General features: G+C 42.1%; 1 protein-coding gene across 3 annotated transcripts in view; it reads left to right on the top strand.

Moving 5' to 3' along the window:
- MACROD2 (mono-ADP ribosylhydrolase 2) overlaps positions 1–19,894 on the top strand; it is a 1,343,640-nt gene that overhangs the window by 1,252,905 nt on the left and 70,841 nt on the right. For all 3 annotated transcript variants that reach the window (XM_045009265.1, XM_045009263.1, XM_045009264.1), the window contains exons 11-12: positions 1,830–1,913; positions 18,756–18,818. In XM_045009265.1, coding sequence (XP_044865200.1) covers positions 1,830–1,913; positions 18,756–18,818 — 147 coding nt within the window. The remainder of the gene's footprint in view (positions 1–1,829; positions 1,914–18,755; positions 18,819–19,894) is intronic.

Here is a 19,894-nt window from a genome sequence, read left to right as displayed (position 1 = left end):
ACAGACAACCTGCCAACCTGAAGCATATTCTCACCAGTAACTGCACACCGCACCATAGTAACTCTAGCTCAGGAACCAACCCATGCAACAAACCTCGATGCCAACTCTGCCCACATATCTACACCAGCAACACCATCAGAGGACCTAACCAGATCAGCCACACCATCACTGGTTCATTCACCTGCACGTCCACCAATGTAATATATGCCATCATATGCCAGCAGTGCCCCTCTGCTATGTACATCGGCCAAACTGGACAGTCTCTAAGGAAAAGGATAAATGGACACAAATCAGATATTAGGAATGGCAATATACAAAAACCTGTAGGAGAACACTTCAACCTCCCTGGCCACACAATAGCAGATCTTAAGGTGGCCATCCTGCAGCAAAAAAACTTCAGGACCAGACTTCAAAGAGAAACTGCTGAGCTCCAGTTCATCTGCAAATTTGACACCATCAGCTCAGGATTAAACAAAGACTGTGAATGGCTTGCCAATTACAGAACCAGTTTCTCCTCCCTTGGTTTTCACACCTCAACTGCTAGAACAGGGCCCCATCCTCCCTGATTGATCTAACCTCGTTATCTCTAGCTTGCTTCTTGCTTGCATATATAAACCTGCCCCTGGAAATTTCCACCACTTGCATCTGAAGAAGTGGGTATTCACCCACGAAAGCTCATGCTGCAAAACGTCTGTTAGTCTATAAGGTGCCACAGGATTCTTTGTTGTTTTTGAAAATCTAGTCATTTCATTTAGGTACATAAATGGAAGCTGAACTCTTAAGACAATCCAGCACCATTTATGGGTGCTGAGTACTCTTAAAAGGCTGACCTGGGTCTCCAGCTGTCATTTGGTGTACTACATTAAGGTCATCAGACATGACAAGCCATTCTGGATACATCTACACAGCAATTAAACACGTGTGGATGGCCCAGCTCAGCTGACTTGGGCTTGCAGGGCTCAGGCTTGCAGGGTTGTAAAATTGCTGTGTAGACATTCGGGATTCAGCTGAAGCCTAAACGTTCTACACAGCAATTTTACAGCCCTGCGAGCCCGAGTTCCCCAAGCCCAGGACAGCTGACCCAGGCCAGTCACAGCTGTACCACGTGTCTTGTATTCCAGTGTTAGACATACCCTAAGCTGTTAATATACCAAGTCTTCATCATTTTTTGAAGCTTAATCAACTAATTTTAAGTCCTCTGCACACTAGCTCTCAACTACTATAAGTAAGTCCAGCAAACCAAATTTAACCTCTTCCCTTCTTGCTGTTGTATTATGGAAGAGTGGGAAGAAAAAAATTGGAAGACTTCTTCAACTCTGAACATTCTTATTTGAAGGAACCCTCTCTTAATTAACTTCAAACTTCGTATAAAACTTCTACCTCTGCCTCACATCCGTACTGCCAATTTTTAGGTCAATATTCCTTTGTTAGTGGATTTTGTCAATGAATGCAAAACTGGGCTGCTAATAGAAATCCTTCTTCTTGAACATATTCCTCCACTAGTCCATAACACAGTACGATGCACATCGCTTAAAAACAGCTACCCATTAAATGTTATAGATCTGAAGACAGTGAGAGTGCGAAGGCAGAAATCATTTAAATATGCGCTTTATTCAAGGTTGAGCTATCTAAGTTCAGTTTGAACCCACTCACTCCCATTATGACCCCTACTACAGCATATTAGGCGGTGCTGAAACTTCCAAATGCACATATAGGCATTCTCTGTTGAAAGGAATGCTGAGATAAAATATACTTATTGCTACAATCGCCTGCATATTAATATTTAATAAAATAATATTACTCGGAAATAATATATTTTGTGCTTGCAGAGGGATTGGAACAAAAAGCCCAGTCACCATCTCCCATGAAGTGCAAAGCAAAGAAATCTGAGAACCTGAAGGATGATAATGAGGGTAGGTGGTATTAAAGTTCTTATTCATTGATCTTCATTTTTAAATTATGCAGTATACAGTACTTTCATTTTAAAATATCCCTATCATCTATATTGGCTAGGCATGTGTGGGTTTTTTTCTTGCTAATATAATTTTGGCTGTAGGTCACGGGAATGCAGTTCTAATACAGGTGTGTTTTATGTCAATGTAGATTCAAAATTAAAAATGCTGTTTTCACGAAATGCTCTACTTGTTACTGTTCCTGTAATATGAGAAATTATGGTTGTCTATACCTGTGATATGCTCTGACATTGTGTAACTGATGATGCCAACAGTAATATACATTGTCCTTGTAATATGGTCCTCGATGGACTGGGAAGCCTAGGGGTTAGCATGCACTCCATCATGGGGCAGAGGTAGGGGATCCCAGGCCCACTCACACCCTGGTGCCTAGGCAGGTTGGCAGCGTTAGACCTGGAGAGCGGGGTTCCCACTGAGTTACCATCCCTGGCTCACTTCCTACCATGGCTTCTCTTTGCTTCTGATCCCAGATGGGGGTAGGGGGGAGGAAGAACCGGGCTCAGCATACAGACCTGGTACTTCAGGGAGGCGTCTCTAGCCCCATTTGGCAAGAGCCTTCCGGGTAGGTCTGTATTCCTCTCCAGCCTTCTGAGCTGTGTTGCTGCCTTTTCAACCCTGTCTCCAGTTGGAGCATGCTCTCCAGGGCTGGAGGGGTGGGGTTATCTGGACCCAGTACTGTCCTTTAACCCCTTCCATCCCAGTGTGGGGCTTGTATACCCCATCACAGTTCTGTTGGGTTAACTGTTCAGATAAGTGCACTGCCTACCAAAATATTTCCTTTTCCTTTCTGGAAGAGAATTTAGTATATATATTTACACATTAATCATGCAGATAAAGCCCCAGTTCAGAAAAGACCTTATGTAAGTGCTTAAGTCCATCCCTATTCAGGGAAGCACTTAACAGAAAGTTTAACTCTAAGCACATGCTTATGTGCTTTCTTGAGCAGGATTGTGTTCCTGAATTGGAGCCTATAGGCGGAAGTTAGTCCATGTGCGCAGGGGTACCAAAGTCTATGGTACTGAAGTGATGCCATTCTAATATTGGATCAAAGTGCAATCATTTTAGGTGGACTGATGTCTCATTCACAGAGTTTCCCATTGGAGACCTTCGTGCCGTAAAGACTCAAAGATTTGTAGTGTAATAGATTTTCATATTGTAGATTTTCATGTCGTTTTGGGATGTGCTCCTCAGAAGAATGTTTACTTGTTATTGAGTGCCCTCATGGTGAGATAATTAATATGGGGAGCCTTAATCCTTTATTTCCATGATCGTTTCTTATCACAGGATCCCTTTGACCCAACGTTCCCAAGATGACATGTTTCACTCTCCACCTAACCCAATTACTACATTATCTTAGTGCTGTGAGGAGTGCTCCTAAAGTACCCTGGCCGGGGGGTAGAGCATGAATCATAAAGCCCAGAAAAATGATAACATCCTTCACTTTAAGTAACTGCCAGTAACATGCTGTCGCTGACATCCTGACATGGTTGTTAGTGGCATGTACTTAAAGCAATGGATGTCATCACCTTGGAGGTGTGGAGGGATCCAAGAAATCTTTTCCTAACTGGCCTTCTTTTTCATTAACCATATAATAATGCACTGAGGCCACCTAAAAATGCTGTAGCTATTTCATGTCTAGAGGAGAGAAATTTCACAATGGCAAAATAAATGCATCCATTTGGATACAGGCTGACCACTTTGGAAGATCATAGAGAATTGAAGCCTGATGTCATTTTCCCTAATGAGGATAAACAATAATATATATTACCGTATATTTTTGCTTGGGAAGAGACTAGAACTTAGCATTGTATGAGATATAAAAATTAAGAAAAAGTTGGATGTTGTAAACCCCTGTTTTTCCCTTTCATTGGAAAGAGAGATGATAATATTCCTTTAACTGCTTTTGTGCTGTACCAGATGAGACCTTCCAGTTTTACTATTCTTGTCAATGTTTCTTCATGACCTACAGTTCACTTTGTGGAACACAAATAAATGCATTGGAAGAGTGAAGTAAATAGCATGGCAGGAGAATGATTACGTTACCCTGGAACTGTAGAATGTCTGGACTCCTTGAATTTGATGCTGTTCCGTGGATTTTGCTGATGCAGAATTGAGGCCTGTAACACATAATCGCTGCTGCAAAATTTAATCTATTTGGTGATGGAATTCTCTTTTCCTTAGGCAGAAATCAGGTTGTAATGCATAAGGGCTGAAAGTCTAAATTTATACTCAAGAGTCCTTGTGATGGAAAAAAGTAATTAAAGCATCCACAGAGGGGGAAGGGCAGAGCGAGAGAGAGAGGCTGTGGATCAGGTTTCTATAGAATTACCTTTTCCTCAGTTTAAAAGAGATGTCAAATAGCTTAGGCCCCAGATACTGAATTCCTAAAAACTTGCAAAGTGGCCAGAGTGTAATGTAACACCCTGTGAGCCATTTCAATTTAAGTAACTAGGATTTGCACACATTTGTCTGAGAACAGAGTTTAGCCATAAACTAATGATCTAATTACTACCTAGAATGTTGTTTCTAATTAATTAAAAGAAATCTTATGGCAAGCCTTGCAGATGAACAAAGCTGTGAATATGTGGCGTGATCCAGGATTGTGCATATGCATAGCTCTGTTTATATACTGCACACTCATTAGAGGGAAAATATTATTTTCCCCAAGCTGGCATCACCAATAATAATAATGAACCATAGAAACCACAAGAAGAGTCTATGTAAATTTCAAGTTCTGTAGGATTTTGTCCTGTACTAACAGTGTCCATTTAAAATAAAGGTGGGAATAAGTAGCGAGGCCAAGGCTTACTCTTTTAACAGCCTACTGACTCTACCCTCAGTGCATGTCCCCAGATGGCAACCTGTAATACTAATCCACTGAGCTCAATAATATTTTTCTACAACGTGCCCAGCTGCTTCACTGGTTTGAGATAGTGTAGTAGTACCTTTTCAGTACATCTAAAATCTCTCCAGAAGATCATGGGAAATTGATTCCTTTATTGTTACCCCCTCTGCAATGAAGGAATGTCAAATCAATGGCTGTTTGTAGGGAGTTTGTTTTCTAGTAAGCTAAAATATACACATGGCATGCTAATGAAAGTAATTGTATACTGGTTTCAGAGTAGCAGCCGTGTTAGTCTGTATCCGCAAAAAGAACAGGACTCCTTGTGGCACCTTAGAGACTAACAAATGTATTTGAGCATAAGCTTTCGTGGGCTAAAACCCACTTCATCGGATGTACTGAACCTCTAAAGTATTAATGGTCTCTCTTTTTATGCTACTAAAAGTATTGTTTTATATATTCGAACCATTGAGAGAGAAGCAAGTGTGAACTGCATAGCAGATTTTTCTACCAGCGATTTATTGCATGGTGTATGTGTTATAATGTAGTGTAGGTAGAACATTATTTGGGAGTGCAGGAATAGATGGGGCACTCTTTATTCTTGAACTCCCTGAAGTATTTCAATTACTGCATTTGCAAATGTCCTGTTTATATTATATATATATAATTTTTTTTTACAATTGCACTGAGGGGTAAAATCAGCCAGTTGTCATTTTTACTTTACCATCACTCAAATGCACTCAGAGATTGGCAGTCTAAAAAAAATGGGAGTATGAAAAACAAGTTTGCCACTACAAAAAGTGGTATTTCCTATCTTGGTGGCTTGATAAATGTAAGATTTTTAAAGTGACATTGTAAACAGCCAAGATAATGAAAATCAAAATACCCCGAAAGACATGTGAGTCTTTTTGCTTTATTTATGTATTTGGAATTAACTAAATCTTAAAGGTATGCCTATCCAAAGCTATAGGTACTCTTTACCTCCATTAAAAACACAACGCAAAAATAAATACATAGGTAAAATAACAGCAAATGAAACAGACCTATCATGAGTCAGCACATGTTACTTCCATCACTCTCTTTTCCACACAGCAAAACCAAGAACTTCCGTGTGTCTCCTCTCTAGCTCTGCTAATGGACTTATGGACACTTTGAGTAATCAGTACGAAATAATAGATACTTCTGGTATGGCAAGGAGGAAGAGCTGTTGCTCATCAGTTCCATTGGGAATCTCTAGGCAAAAACAGAACCAAACCACTGAAGAGCAGCCTCATTCACTCCTGCCAAGGACCTTAGATGTATGGACATGATCTCATAATATCAAAGACAACTGATAGATCTATCAGTACCATCAAGGTCTTTCTACCTGATCTTTCTCCATTACCAGGAGTAGATAATTAACCCATACAAGAAGAGTCATCTTGGTGCCTTACCCAGGTCAGAATCCTGATTGCACAGAGGATTTTAAGGCATAGAGGAGCTCTGAGAGTTGTCCTGCTGCAGCCTTTTCCATAATCTTTACCAAAAAGTAAAGATTAGATACTGTTTGATAGATGAGCAGACTGTTAGCATCAAGAGACGATAATTTGAAGCCTAACCCCCATGTAAGGAGGCAGCTTGTCTATGGGAATTGTGCATCTTGGATAAATTCTGTTTTTTCTTTACCTGGCTGACAAGGAAAATTGTTTGATGGATGATCGAAGTCACAAGGGTCAAGATGTACACAAATCATATTAAAAACACTAGGTTGAGGAGAGTTCCTTTGCCCGATGAGGTAATCTGACTATAGACCTCTTAGCTTTCAAGTCTAACATGTCTGAAATATTGTTCAACAGTGGGCAGGGACCTGGGCTCACTGATGGATGGAAGTTCTTGCCTCCTTCAGACGGAGCCAAGTGTATGTGTCACCTGTGTGTTCTCTTTTGCTTTGCATGTACAGGAAGTTGATTGTTGAAGCGCATCTAATTTTGAGAGCTCTTTTGGCTCAGGAGATCTGGTAAACAGATAATTTTTTCCTAGAAAAAGAGATTTTTCCAGAGACAAAACTTTTATCTCCATCAGGAGAACATTTATTACACCCACATCTAGAGTCAGTGGTCTCTCAGTTAAGGAGTAACAACTCACATTTGCCTTATTCCTAGTATCTGGTAGAATTGTATCTGGTTAGAGATGAAGTCTGATTTATTTTTCCTCTCCTGGTCCCTGACTCAGCAAAGCACTCAAGCACATGCTTAACTTTAAAGATGTGAGTAATCCCATCCCTATTCAACAGAACATGCTTAAGTCCCTGGAAGTAATGGAGGCTTAAGGGCTTTGCTGAATCTTGGCCTTAAAGTCCATCTGGCAACTATTGATACTTACCATTCTCCAGTAGAGAGACATGGGTAATCATTAACACTGTTAAACACATCCTTAAATGTCTTCCAATTCTATGCCCAGTTGGCAATCTCCCTCCTCCTTAAAATTTGGACCCAATGTTAACTAGTCTCTCACATTCCCCTTCTGACGAAGTTTCCGGGTGTCCTGAAAATGTATAGAGAATAATTGTTTTGCCCTTTGAGTAGAAAAGTGGTAATTGTATCTCTCTGTCATACCCCACAGGACAATGATGTTCAGCTATAAACCTGAACTACAGTCATGATATATTAAAAATGCGTGTTGCATGTATCCTCAAAAAGAATATTTTAAACTAAGAAAAGATACCATAGAAGAAGTTATTTTGGGGATACAAAGCAGAAAATCAGAGAATCATAGGACTGGAAGGGACCTCGAAACATTTCTCCTTAATGTAGAATAGTTATGTTTAAAGGGATACTGTTAACCCCTTTCTACTTTGACTGAGGGCTTGTTACTTCATTTTTATTTTGAAGTCTGCCATCTGTCTTGACTGATTACAGCACTAAGGAAATCAGATGATCTGTTTCCATTTGGCTGGCAAAAAATATTGACAGCATCTTTTTTTTCTACTTCTAAAATGAACACTTCTTGAAAGATTCTTTATTGTGTTTCAGTGGCTGCTAGTATTTCATTAAATTGCTGCATCCCACAGTGTTACAATGTAAAGTGTAATACAGCTTTGAAAATGCATCCCATTTTAATCTATATTGTTAGGCCCGATCATTCCTCCTATGTCTCTCTGAGAACCCTCTTGGGTTTTTTATACAATTTTATATACACCTGTTATCAGGTAAACAGCTGAGAGTGCTGTTTTCACTATGAATAATTTTTCAGTAGATTTTCCCACTATTGAGATAGTATAAGTTGCAAAGTACTCATGTAATGTTGTCAGAGAAGAATTATATACAGTGACATGCCAAGTTACCTCCAGGGTACTCATCTGTCAAGGAAATAATTTGACATTTCTATCCATTATGTGAATAACAATAAACCACTCTGATTATTCAAACTCAGGGCAGTACAGAGTGGCAGCACTGGCCCCACTGCTTATGAAATTTTAACACAACAAATTAGTAATATGTACATTAGTCCGGCTCTGTGTGTGTGTGTTTTAATTAAGCAGGTTATTTTGTTTTCAACATATCTAATCTCATACATTGCTTTCTCTGACCTTCTCTTCTTCCTGATACACCTCTGCACCCACATAATTGCATACGCTGGATGTGAGCAATCATAATATGTCACTGGAGGCTTTATTTGCCTGTGGTTCTGAGAAAAAAACCACACACGCTGTGTTCTGCTTATTAGCAGGACATTGTCAACAATGTATTAACTACTTCATCACAAAAATACATTGTATTACATACACATGATTAATAGATCAATCAATACAGTAAACTCAAAACCACTGATCCTGAAGAAACAATCCTGACTGTTTAAAATTGAATTATATCTGCCTACCCATCAACCAATCAATCAGAAGCAGCATTACCTAGAAAGATGGGCGCAGTATTCAGGAGTTCTTTTTCCAACTCTGTCATTGCTTTGCTGTTCACTCTTGATTGAGTCACTTGAACTTTTTTTTTGGTTGGCTTAGTTCCTCTATTTGTGAAATTGAGATGACAATAATAACACATTCACAGCACTATTTTAGATTTTAAGTGCTTTGACAAAGGTTTGTATTATTATTTCCATCATCCAGCTGAGGAAAACGTGAGGTACCAAGGGTGGGTGGGTGTGTCACCTCTCCCCATGTGAACTCTAAAGCCTTAAAGATACGAAGATGAATAAAAATAATCCAACTTTGCAGTATTTCTTTTTAACAGGGGCTCAGTCAACTTGATGTTAATTTGAACATTTGTACTGCATAGTTCTGATTGATTGCCATTGAACTTGCTTGAATACGAGTAATTTTACCAGGTGTCCTGTATTCAGCATAGGGAAATATGGTCACCCTAAGAATAGACCTAACAAATCACATCTGCTGAGTACCAGCCTTCTGCCTTCTCTAGTGAACCATCCTACCAGACCTAACCCTTAGGCTACGTCTACACTACCCGCCGTATCGGCGGGTAGCGATCGATTTTTCAGGGATCGATATATCGCGTCTCATCTAGACGCGATATATCGATCCCCGAACGCGCTTATATCGATTCCGGAACTCCACCGCCGCGAACGGCGGTGGCGGCGTCGATATGGAGAGCCCCGGAGATCGATCCCGCGCCGTGAGGACGGGTAAGTTATCGATATAAGATACTTCGACTTCAGCTACGTTATTCACGTAGCTGAAGTTGCGTATCTTATATCGATTTTTCCCCTTAGTGTAGACCAGCCCTGTGTTATCTCACAGGGCTATTCTGAGGCTCAGTTACTTAAGGCCTGATGCAAAACCTATTGAGGTCAGTGGGAAACCTCCCAATCACTTCAGTGGCCTTCAATCAGTCCCTTAATGTTTGCTTAGTGCTTTGAATATATAAAGTACATTACATTATAATTGCTATTTTTACCTTTGAGATAACCCTCCTGCACTACACTATTTTCTCCTTCCCCACAGCACCTTACATTTGCTGACTAAAATGCTACAGGCAAATGAAAAAGTAACAAGGTGCTCCTAGCCAGCACTTAGCAGTCATGGCAAACTGATAGCAGCATGTTAAATTCCGGCTCTGCACTGAGGTAAATTGTTAGAACAGCGAGCAGGGAATAAGTCTCATAACTGCATTAAACAATAACTGGAGCTAATTCTTTCCTAACCTCTGTTAAAGTTTACCCCATAGGGTTATACACCAGTGGTGATTAAAATTGACCTAAATCATAATTTAATTAAAGAAATTAAAATGCAGATTGAAAATGTTCAGTAACCTTAGGCCACCACCCTAATGATTTCGTTTAATGCGTTTGTAGCGTTGGAATAATGGGGTTTGTGTGCGTGTGTGTGGTTTTTGTTGTAATTTTGGTATCTTTTTGCCACGGGGATACTGTGAAATGAAATGCTATCTGAGGTGCTGATTTTGATCCAAACATTTATGCATACCTTGTTGCATGTAAATAGTCCCACTGATGTCAATAGGGAATTAAGTATAGGTCTAAGTGATTGCAGGACTGGGGACTAGTTTTTAGTTTACCCTTGAGTTTATTTCCCTTCATTATCCCAGGTGGACCTTTATAGTATTATTTTTATTATTTATTATTTATTTTATTTTCTGTTAAAAAGGTTAATAATCCTATTTTTCATAATGGACCAAATCCTGGGTTACCTTGCATATACATCTCCAACCAAACGAGGGCCAGTTACTACCAGAGCGCTGATTAGAAAACAGCCATGCCATTTTTTGGCTGGAAATCCAGAGAGAGAGAGCACATCCAGGGCTTCCATGAAGAGGAGTCATAGAGGGGCATCATATGGTGTGACCCAGAGTTCATAGATGTGGTCCACTTGGACACATATGTGACTATTACAAGCAAGATATGGCCCTGCGTAAATGGCCCTTCATGTGCCATTTTACAGTAAGGGTCATTAACCACTGGAACAACTTCCCAAAGGATTGCAATGGCGTCTACTCTATTTCTACTCCGAGGGCTTGTCTTCACTACCAGGGTAAGTCGACCTAAGTTTATGCTACTCTGGCTACGTTATTTAGGTCGTAGCTTAGGTCAACTTACCCTGGTGTTTTCACTGAGCTGCATCGATAGAAGGTGCTCTCCGGCCGACTTACATTAATCTTCTTAGGGAGCTGGAGTACCGGAGTCAACTGGAGAGCACTCTGTAGTCGATTTAGTGGGTCTTCATTAGACCCACTAAATTGGCCGATTTCAGCAGCATCAATCTTCCCATAGTGAAGACCAGCCCTAAGAAGGAACAGATTGTGTAGAACAAGCATTTCTCAGGCTGTTGCTGCCAAAATATGTGCAGTATAAATGTGCTATTGTCCTATTTGGAGGGTGGAGTTAATGCCAGAGTTTATCTCTTTGACTCAAACATGTGGTACAGTTTGGGCTCTTCAATATTCTGTATTTCCCTGGAAAAAAATGTTCCAGCTCTTTGCTGATGCTTTATGGTTAGATTCTGACCCCCCCACCTCCACTCCCACCCCCCCTTAGATTCATAGATTTTTGAAGTCAGAATGGACCATTGTGATCATCTAGTCTGACCTCCAGCATAACACAGACCAGAGGACTTCCCTGAATTAATTCCTGTTTGAACTAGAACAGTCAATGGTGTAGCAATCCGTTCTCCAGAGAGCAATTACAGAGAAAATGGAAAATGCTAAAATCTCTCTCATGCTCCAGTTGTGAGATTATCTCCTGGTTTTTCTGAGAGTTCTTGTTTCATCCCTCTCTCATATGACTTTCTGCTTATTATTGTATCAGCTGCTTCGTTTTGGGGATGCTATTACAGCTGGCATATGACCCTGCATACTAAATACCTCTCTCTAGCACAAAGTGGACAAACCCTTGCAGATTTTCATATTTTCTCATTTTAGTTTGTTATTGTTTCTTACTTTTCCTGCTTATTAACCATTGGCTAATTTGCGTACTACTAGATATTAAATGAAGGTGTGTATCCTCTTTGGAATTTCCTTACTGTCATCAAAGAAACAAATGAGACAAGAGTAAGCGCCTATCAATCAGTAGCCAGTTTGGCAAGGGAAAGCAAAAATAGATTGCCAAAAGTCTATACTTTAGAGACTGATGTGCTTATTTTGTTCATATTATGCTACTGTAACTCATGTACTCCTGTTTTTTTGACTGCCTGCCATTCTGTGGGAAAAGAAACACATGTTCCCATTTGTCTTTTGATGTGGCTCAAAACCATTTACATTTACTGGTCTAAAATAACACAAAATGTCACATTCTACTCTTTCTGTCATCTTTGGACTGAGTGACAGATTGCTACTCAATTACTAGCACAGTGGAGAAGTAGATATTCTGAGGACAATTGTCACCTAAAGGAAATACAATTGCCAACTGCTGCTGTAATGGAAAGAGAAAGATGGCAGCTATCTCAGAGGGCATCCAAAGAAAAAAATATATTTATCATTAATAGTGTCATAGGGATGGCTCATGGGAAATATATTAGGCCTTGCTTTTGCCTACTGGAGAAAGAGATATGGGGAAGAGATAATTGCTACCCTTTTAAAATATGTTTTTGCCTCTTACATACACTATTAAAAACCATTACATTTGCTCAGCTCCCAGTTTTGATGGAGAGCAGGAATTACCTCATCAATAAAAGATGCCCAATGTGAGAAATTCGTTAAAAATGTTTGTCAAAAGTTTAAGTGCTTTTTAGTATTTTCATATTGTATTTGTCCTTCTTTCCTTTCTATTGTTTTCTACTCTATCTCCTCCCTTTCCCCTATGACAGAATGTTCTCTCAAGCCATGTGTTTTGGTTTTTTATTTTACAACAAGATATATTAAATATAATGTGCCAATGTCATCCCTGGCATAACTGCACTGAAGTAAATGGGTTTACATCAGGGTTTAATTTGGCCCACTGTGGGCCTGCAGTGCACAATTTCAAAGCACCTAAGTCTTATTTTCAAACGTGGCTTTTTTACACGGTGTGGCAATGTGCACGGGAGGAGTGAGAATTCTGTAGCACACCAATGTGGCGCACACTAAGGCTACATCTACACTTATAGCAGCACAGGTATAAACAGCAGTGTAGACTGTGAGACACGGCTTAGGTGAGTAGAGTGCTCTTCATGCTTGAACCCCCCAAGTGTATGAACCCTCCACGGCTCTTTGCATGCCCAAGAAGTGACTCCCACCTCTAAAAATAGCAGTGTAGTGTCCTGTTTCTGGAGCCTTTCTCTGTGTCACGGGATCACTCACCACATTGGCACCTCCGGCTGGCCATTTTGGGAATTAGCTCTAGTCAGTGGGTGTGCCCTCCAAGTCTGTATGTCATTTAGCTTAGAAACACTTATTCACTCTTGGAGACTGTCTACACAAACATTTAGTTTGTGGCAAGCTGGAGTGTGAGCCTACCCCACACTAGCCTGCCATGCATTAAGTGTCCATGTGGATCCTGCTGACACCCATTAACCATCCCTTAGTGCAAATTGACCTAGTCCTGTTTCAAAGCAGTGTAGATCAGTGTTTCTCAAACTAGGGAAAGCCCCTGGCGGGCTGGGCCAGTTTGTTTACCTGCCCCGTCCACAGGTCTGGCCGATTGCGGTTCCCACTGGCTGTGGTTTCCTGCTCCAGGCCAATAGGAGCTGTTGGAAGCGGCACAGGCCGAGGGATGTACTGGCTGCCGCTTCCAGCAGCTCCCATTGGCCCGGAGCAGCGAACCGCGGCCAGTGGGAGCCGTGATTGGCCGGACCTGTGGACAGGGCAGGTAAACAAACCGGCCCAGCCCGCCAGGGGCTTTCCCTACACAAGCGGCAACCCCAGTTTGAGAAACAGTGGTGTAGATCAAAGTGTGATAAGGAACTGTAATAGTCCGATGTTGGGGCCGTGCCCTCTCAGGGGCCGTCCGGGGCCAGGCCGCCTCACTACACGGCCCAAATCAGTCTCCGGGTTCTGAAGGTCTTGGGGGTTCGGCCCCTCAAGCAGGGGCTGAACAGAAGGCACACGGTTAGTGCAGTGAGCCCCAGCCCTCAGTCAGGGCAGGGCAGCGCACCAGTTCTAAGCTCCGGTCCTGGCAGCCGGAGCTGAGCAGTGACAAAGTCAGTAAGCCCCAAGCCCTAGCTCAGGGCGGGGCAGCACACAAGAGGCAGGGCTCAGACCCTCAGGCAGGGCTGAGCAGCAGTCTAAGTCTGTAAAGCCCAAGCCCTAGCTCAGGGCGGGCAGCACACAAGAGGCAGGGCTCAGACCCTCAGGCAGGGCTGAGCAGCAGTCTAAGTCTGTAAAGCCCAAGCCCTAGCTCAGGGCGGGCAGCACACAAGAGGCAGGGCTCAGACCCTCAGGCAGGGCTGAGCAGCAGTCTAAGTCTGTAAAGCCCAAGCCCTAGCTCAGGGCGGGCAGCACACAAGAGGCAGGGCTCAGACCCTCAGGCAGGGCTGAGCAGCAGTCTAAGTCTGTAAAGCCCAAGCCCTAGCTCAGGGCGGGCAGCACACAAGAGGCAGGGCTCAGACCCTCAGGCAGGGGCTGAGCACACAAAGTCACTAGTTTAAGCCCAAGCCCTCAGTCAGGGCGGGGCAGCAAAACAGCAGTTCTAGCTCAGACCCTCAGGCAGGGGCTGAGCAGTAATAATAGTTCAGGGCTCAGGTCCTTAAAGCAGGAGCTGAGCAGTAATCAAGTCAAGAAGCCCAAGCCCTCGATCAGGGCGGGGCACCAAACACAGCAGTTCTAGGCTCAGCTCCTCACAGCAGGGGCTGAGCAACAATAAGAGTTCAGGGCGCAGGTCCTTGCATCAGGAGCTGAGCCACCATAGTCAGTAAGCCCCAGCCCTAGGTCAGGGTGGGGAACAAACAATAGTCCCAGGGGCTCAGGTCCTTGTCCCAGGAGCTGAGCCACCAAGAGTCAGTAAGTCCCAGCCCTAGGTCAGGGTGGGGCAACAAACAATAGTTCAAGGCTCAGGTCCTTGTCTCAGGAGCAGAGCAGCGGCATCAGTCTCAGGAAGCTCAGGTAAGTGCAGGCTTCTCTGCCTGAGTGCTGGCAGGAGGGGGAGTCTGCCACCCGTGAGTGGGGTGGCAGGGGGGACACAGGCCCACCCACTCCACTGTGTCCCAGCCCGGGGCCCTAACAGCGGCGTGGATCCGCTACAGTCAGTGGGGATCCTGGCCGCAACACACTGACATGGGCACGTCCGTGCCCTCAGCCGGACAGGGTTCGGCTACCCCCGGGCTGCACTCCATCTCCCCCTGCTCGGGTACCTGCTCGTCGCTGGGCTCGGCAGCGGGGTCCCACACCATGGGCTCCTCGGCGTGCTGAAGGCGGTCTAAGTCGGGCTGCTCCTCCGGACTCGGGTCAGGGGGACGCTCGAGCCGCTCCTCGGGGTACCGGGCTTGGGGCAGGCTCGGCCAGTCCACCTCGGGGTACCTGGCTCGAGGGAGGCTCGGTCGGTCCGCGTCCGGGTACCTGGCTCGGGGCAGGCTCGGTCCATCCGCGTCCGGGTACCTGGCTCGGGGCAGGCTCGGTCCGGCAGGAGCCTGATCAGGAGCGTCCGTCCTCTCCGGCCGCTGGGCTCCAACTGAGCGCTGAGGCCGGGCTTTTATACTTCCTGTCCCGCCCCTTGACTTCCGGGGGGCGGGAACAGGCGGCGGTGGCTCCGCCCACTGAGGTGGCTGTTCCGGTTCCTCCCTCTCAGGGGCCGTTGGGAGCCAGGCCGCCTCACTACAGGAACTGTTGGGCATGTCAGCAGAGGCTGCATGAACAGTTAGTGCCCAGCAGGCTAGCGCAGGGTAGAGTCACACCCCAGCTTGCTGGGAGCTAAATGTTTGTGTAGACAAGCCCTTGATTACTAACTTTTCATTCAACTGTCAAGGGAAAGGATTTTAATTTTTCCACCCTCCCACTTTTATTAAAGCAAATACATGCCCCACTCCATTGAAGGCACAACATATCCTTTAAGAATACTGCTCCTTGTGTGTAAGATGAATTTGCATTCTATAGATAGATACATGAGCCAGAGAGTTTGCTGGAAGAGGGGAATGCAAGAAATAAAGCCTTTATTTAAAATCTCTTGCATTTTTCTGGCATGAAAAAAGAATACAAAATCGGAGCTTCACTTAACTTTCTGATTTTCTTTGAATTCAGTAAGAATTTAATGTTTAGGACCTTATTCACGTCTACTTTAATCCAGTTTTAAGACTGTATAAATCAACTAGAATTACACCAGTTTAAAACTGGAGTAACATACTGATGAGTCAGGCTGAGGTTATTTTAAAACTTTCTTTTTAAATATGAATTTACTCAGAATTTGAATTCATAAGAAACTGAATAACATGGAAACAAATAAGATTTAAAAAAAATCTGATTTTAGCAAAATGAATAATAGCCATATTGGTACTTGATTTGCTTTTACTGAACATAGAAACAAATGAAGTGTTGTCCGTTCATCAGTAATTTAGTTACTGAAATAGTTTTCAGTAATAAATATCACAGTGCTTACCATTACAGCCTGACCTGTTTTTTCTAAATGTAAAGAACTGTGTAAAACTAAGCATAATGCAGTACACATTTAGGAAACGAACAGTCACAATTGAAATCACTGACAGTTTTGTTTGTTGCTTAGTTAGTAGTACTCCAATATTCTCACGTAGACATTACTGGTAATTACCTGCAAATAATAATTGTGAAGATTTCACTGGCTGCAGTGTTGTTGTAACTGTGTTGGTCCCAGAGAGAATAGCTAGGTGAGGTCATATTTTTTATTGGACTAACTTCTGTTGGTGAAAGAGACAAGCTTTGAGCTAGGCAGAATTTACTAGTGACCGTGTCGATATTGTTTTACCACAAACCTTGGATATATGGTGTCATGCCATAGCGCCTGAACTAAACAACTTTATCGCCCTGAAAACTCTTACACTAAGCAAAGAATTCTCCCCAAACATATTAGCAGTTTGCTGCAAGCCTTGCAAAGTCCAAAATCCATATTTTTAAAAAAAGTTTCAATTCTAGTGTGGTTAACTTTCAATTTTGTGTAGCTGGATGATGAATAAAATGCTGGTGTTATCAAATACTTCTGTCATCCATGTAATGTGATTTTACAGGCCGAAGCCCACCAGTGGACTAAGAACTTTTACAGGAGGAAGGCCACTAGTGAACTAGCTGTCCATTTAGACCAGTTAACATCCGTATGAAAAGTTACAAAACAACTAATGGGTTCTCAGCTGATATAAATCGGTGTAGTTCCACGGAGGTCAGTGTAGCTACATCGATTTACACCAGTTGAGACTGTGGCTCCAAATGTCTCAGAAACTTTATAAAACAAATCTGATTGGCTAAGAATGTAGCTCTGTGAGTTATGGCTTAGAAAGAAAATACTTCTACACTAGTTCCACCTACTGGATTCTAAGATGTAATACCTGCCAAAGGACTAGGAAAACAAGATGTCTGAATGGATGGTAGCTAAATCAAGTGTGCTATTATAAGTTGCATGGTATTTACTTATGAAAAATACATTCTCTGTAGGGTTTTTTGTTTTTAATTCCATCAATCAAGATGCATTTCTGCTACCATTGTTCTCTACAGCAGACGGTCCCATGTGTTAAGAGAAAGTAAGGTGCCCAAGATGGGAAGTGCTAAAGCAATAGGGTATATAAGTTATAAAAGTGAAAATCAAGTAGGAGAAATGATCACAGCAGGATAAGACAGCAGGATTCATGTTTATCATTATGAGGCCTTTTCCACAATCTGGAAATTAATTACTTTGGTATTTATTTACACACTCACAAACCGGTTTCTAGAATTCCTCATTAAATGTGATAACTAATTGTTGACTCCGTCAGAATAACCACTCTGGCGACATCTGATGCAGTATGTTACACTGCACCCTGATTGAATTGGCCCTGTCAACACTGGTTCTCCACTTGTGAGGTACTCCCTTCTCTTCATGTGTCATTATATAATGCCTGCATCTGTAACTTTCACTCCATGTATCTGAAGAAGTGGGGTTTTTACCCACAAAAGCTTATGCCCAAATAAATCTGTTACTCTCTAAGGTGCCACCGGACTCCTTATTGTTTTGTGGATACAGACTATTGTTTTGTGGCTACCCTCTGATACTTGCAATCTTTATGATTATTACAAGTCTAAAATAGGGTTCTCTGTGTCTGAAAATACAGACTGCCTGGTTCTTTCCTAATCAGTTCACTCATAAGGCTGAGACAGCTTGGTGCTCTGTCCCTGGCCTCTCCCAATTGTATACCTTTCCCTGTGGTAATTCACTGTTTGGCGCCTGTCTTCAGTAAGGAGCTGGGAGGGGGAGAAGGTCACTGGAGAATGAACGTGAAGGCAAAAATGTCTAAATGAGCAATAAATCCTTTCATTCTTTCTTTTGTTTTTTCCTCTTATATTTTTAATGTAGCCTCTGTATCTTCAATATCTCTGCATTCAGTCTCTTCAAGGCTTTTACATTTGAAAGTAAAATTCTGACACGTCTCTCCCTGCTATGGTCACCCTGCGTAGTACTGATTAAAGCTACAGTCACCCTGCCATAGCACTGATTAAAATAGGTTGCTCAAGTGTAAGATTTGGGTACTTCAAAGTTCTTATATAAATGTGACTGGAAAAAATAATCTTTCAACGGAACAAGTAAAACACAATCAACCAATAAACACATTCACTGTAGATGTTCCATAAGCAAAAACAACTTTGTGGAATATGTAAATATTTCCAGGGTTATGAAATAATTCTGCCTTTTGCTATAAAACCTTTAATCTGCCAGACAGTTTGAAAACCCTAAATGCAACTATTTATGTTTGTAATTTTTCAGTTCCCCCCTATTTATACGTCTCTCCCTGCTTTATCACAGGGTTCTGTCATAAATTAACAGTTTATGCTACATTGGTTACAATTAATTTCAGTGCTGCTTGTTACCAATAAAAAGATACTTCATAAATAATTTTTGTGTGGTTTTCTTGATAGATGATAATAGCAGAGAAGAGAAGCAAAGTAATGAAGAAACTGAGGGCCAGAGCCAAGAAGCAGGTTTGTGCCAAGCTCTTTAAAGCATTCTCCCAGGCTTTATCCACCTTGGTGAACAATAACCTTAATCAATGCTATTGACTGAAAACGTTTGTACATTTTCACCAGATTAACCCAGGGCTTGTGCAGTTCTCCCATTGGAGACCACAGCTCCATTCATTATGAATGAAGCTGTTGCAGTGCAGGAATGCAGACTTTCCTGTTAAGTTACTAGCTCCACATTCCCTCTTTAAATTGGAATCTATCTCGCTAATCTGCTAAGTAGAAAAAATAATTTTCCATGCATGTTTACATCAGTGTAGCACTCTATAAGGAAGAATAATGAAAAAAATAAGTTTGGGGAGATGAGGGAGAGATCTAAAACTGGGTTTTTAGGTTTTAACAGTACTTTTAGATTGTAATAACTATTTTTTTCCAGTAATTTCTCTGCTGATCCCAGAAAATTGGATTATTAAGATTCACATCCAAACAGAAAGAGCCTACATGTGAAAATCAAAACCTGCAAGTAAATGTCAGAGTTCATAAAGTGCTAGATTTGCAAATGGTGTGTTTATAAATGTATGTTACAAGTTATGAATGGGATATTTTACAATAAAAGGGTACTCTGTTTCAGATGTATCCAGCAAACAGAAATGACAACCAGAATTGAGTAGTTTTCAAAACAACTGAAGTGATAATCAAAACCACTATAAATACCCTTATTCCTTTGGATTTCCAACACACTGCTACATAGTAAAGTGCTTTTCATATTTGTTTTTAATGTTGTGCTATGTCTGATTGGTACCAGCTAAATAGTATACTGGAACAGTGTGTTGCCTACACATCCTGAATTCAGGTAGCATGAAACGTTTCTACTTAGAACATTTCAATCAGCTCTGAAAGCTTTTATTATTACCTAGGAGTTGGAGAGGGCCAGTCAGTAAATGCAGCAGAGTGAGGCCTCAAGGTAGCCTGCCTACATTACTGAGTCATCTGTTCTGTTGACTGCATTCTGGCTCCTTGTGAAGAGGGAAATGTGTGTTGCGATAAACTTCTTTCCCCCACCCTGTAGAGGAAACACTGTGTATGAAAGACTTTCC

This window comes from Mauremys mutica, chromosome 3 (genome assembly GCF_020497125.1).
Source record: "Mauremys mutica isolate MM-2020 ecotype Southern chromosome 3, ASM2049712v1, whole genome shotgun sequence".
NCBI lineage: Eukaryota > Metazoa > Chordata > Testudines > Geoemydidae > Mauremys > Mauremys mutica.
The sequence above is the reverse complement of the archived record's forward strand: the minus strand, read 5'-3'. Positions and strand labels throughout refer to the sequence as shown.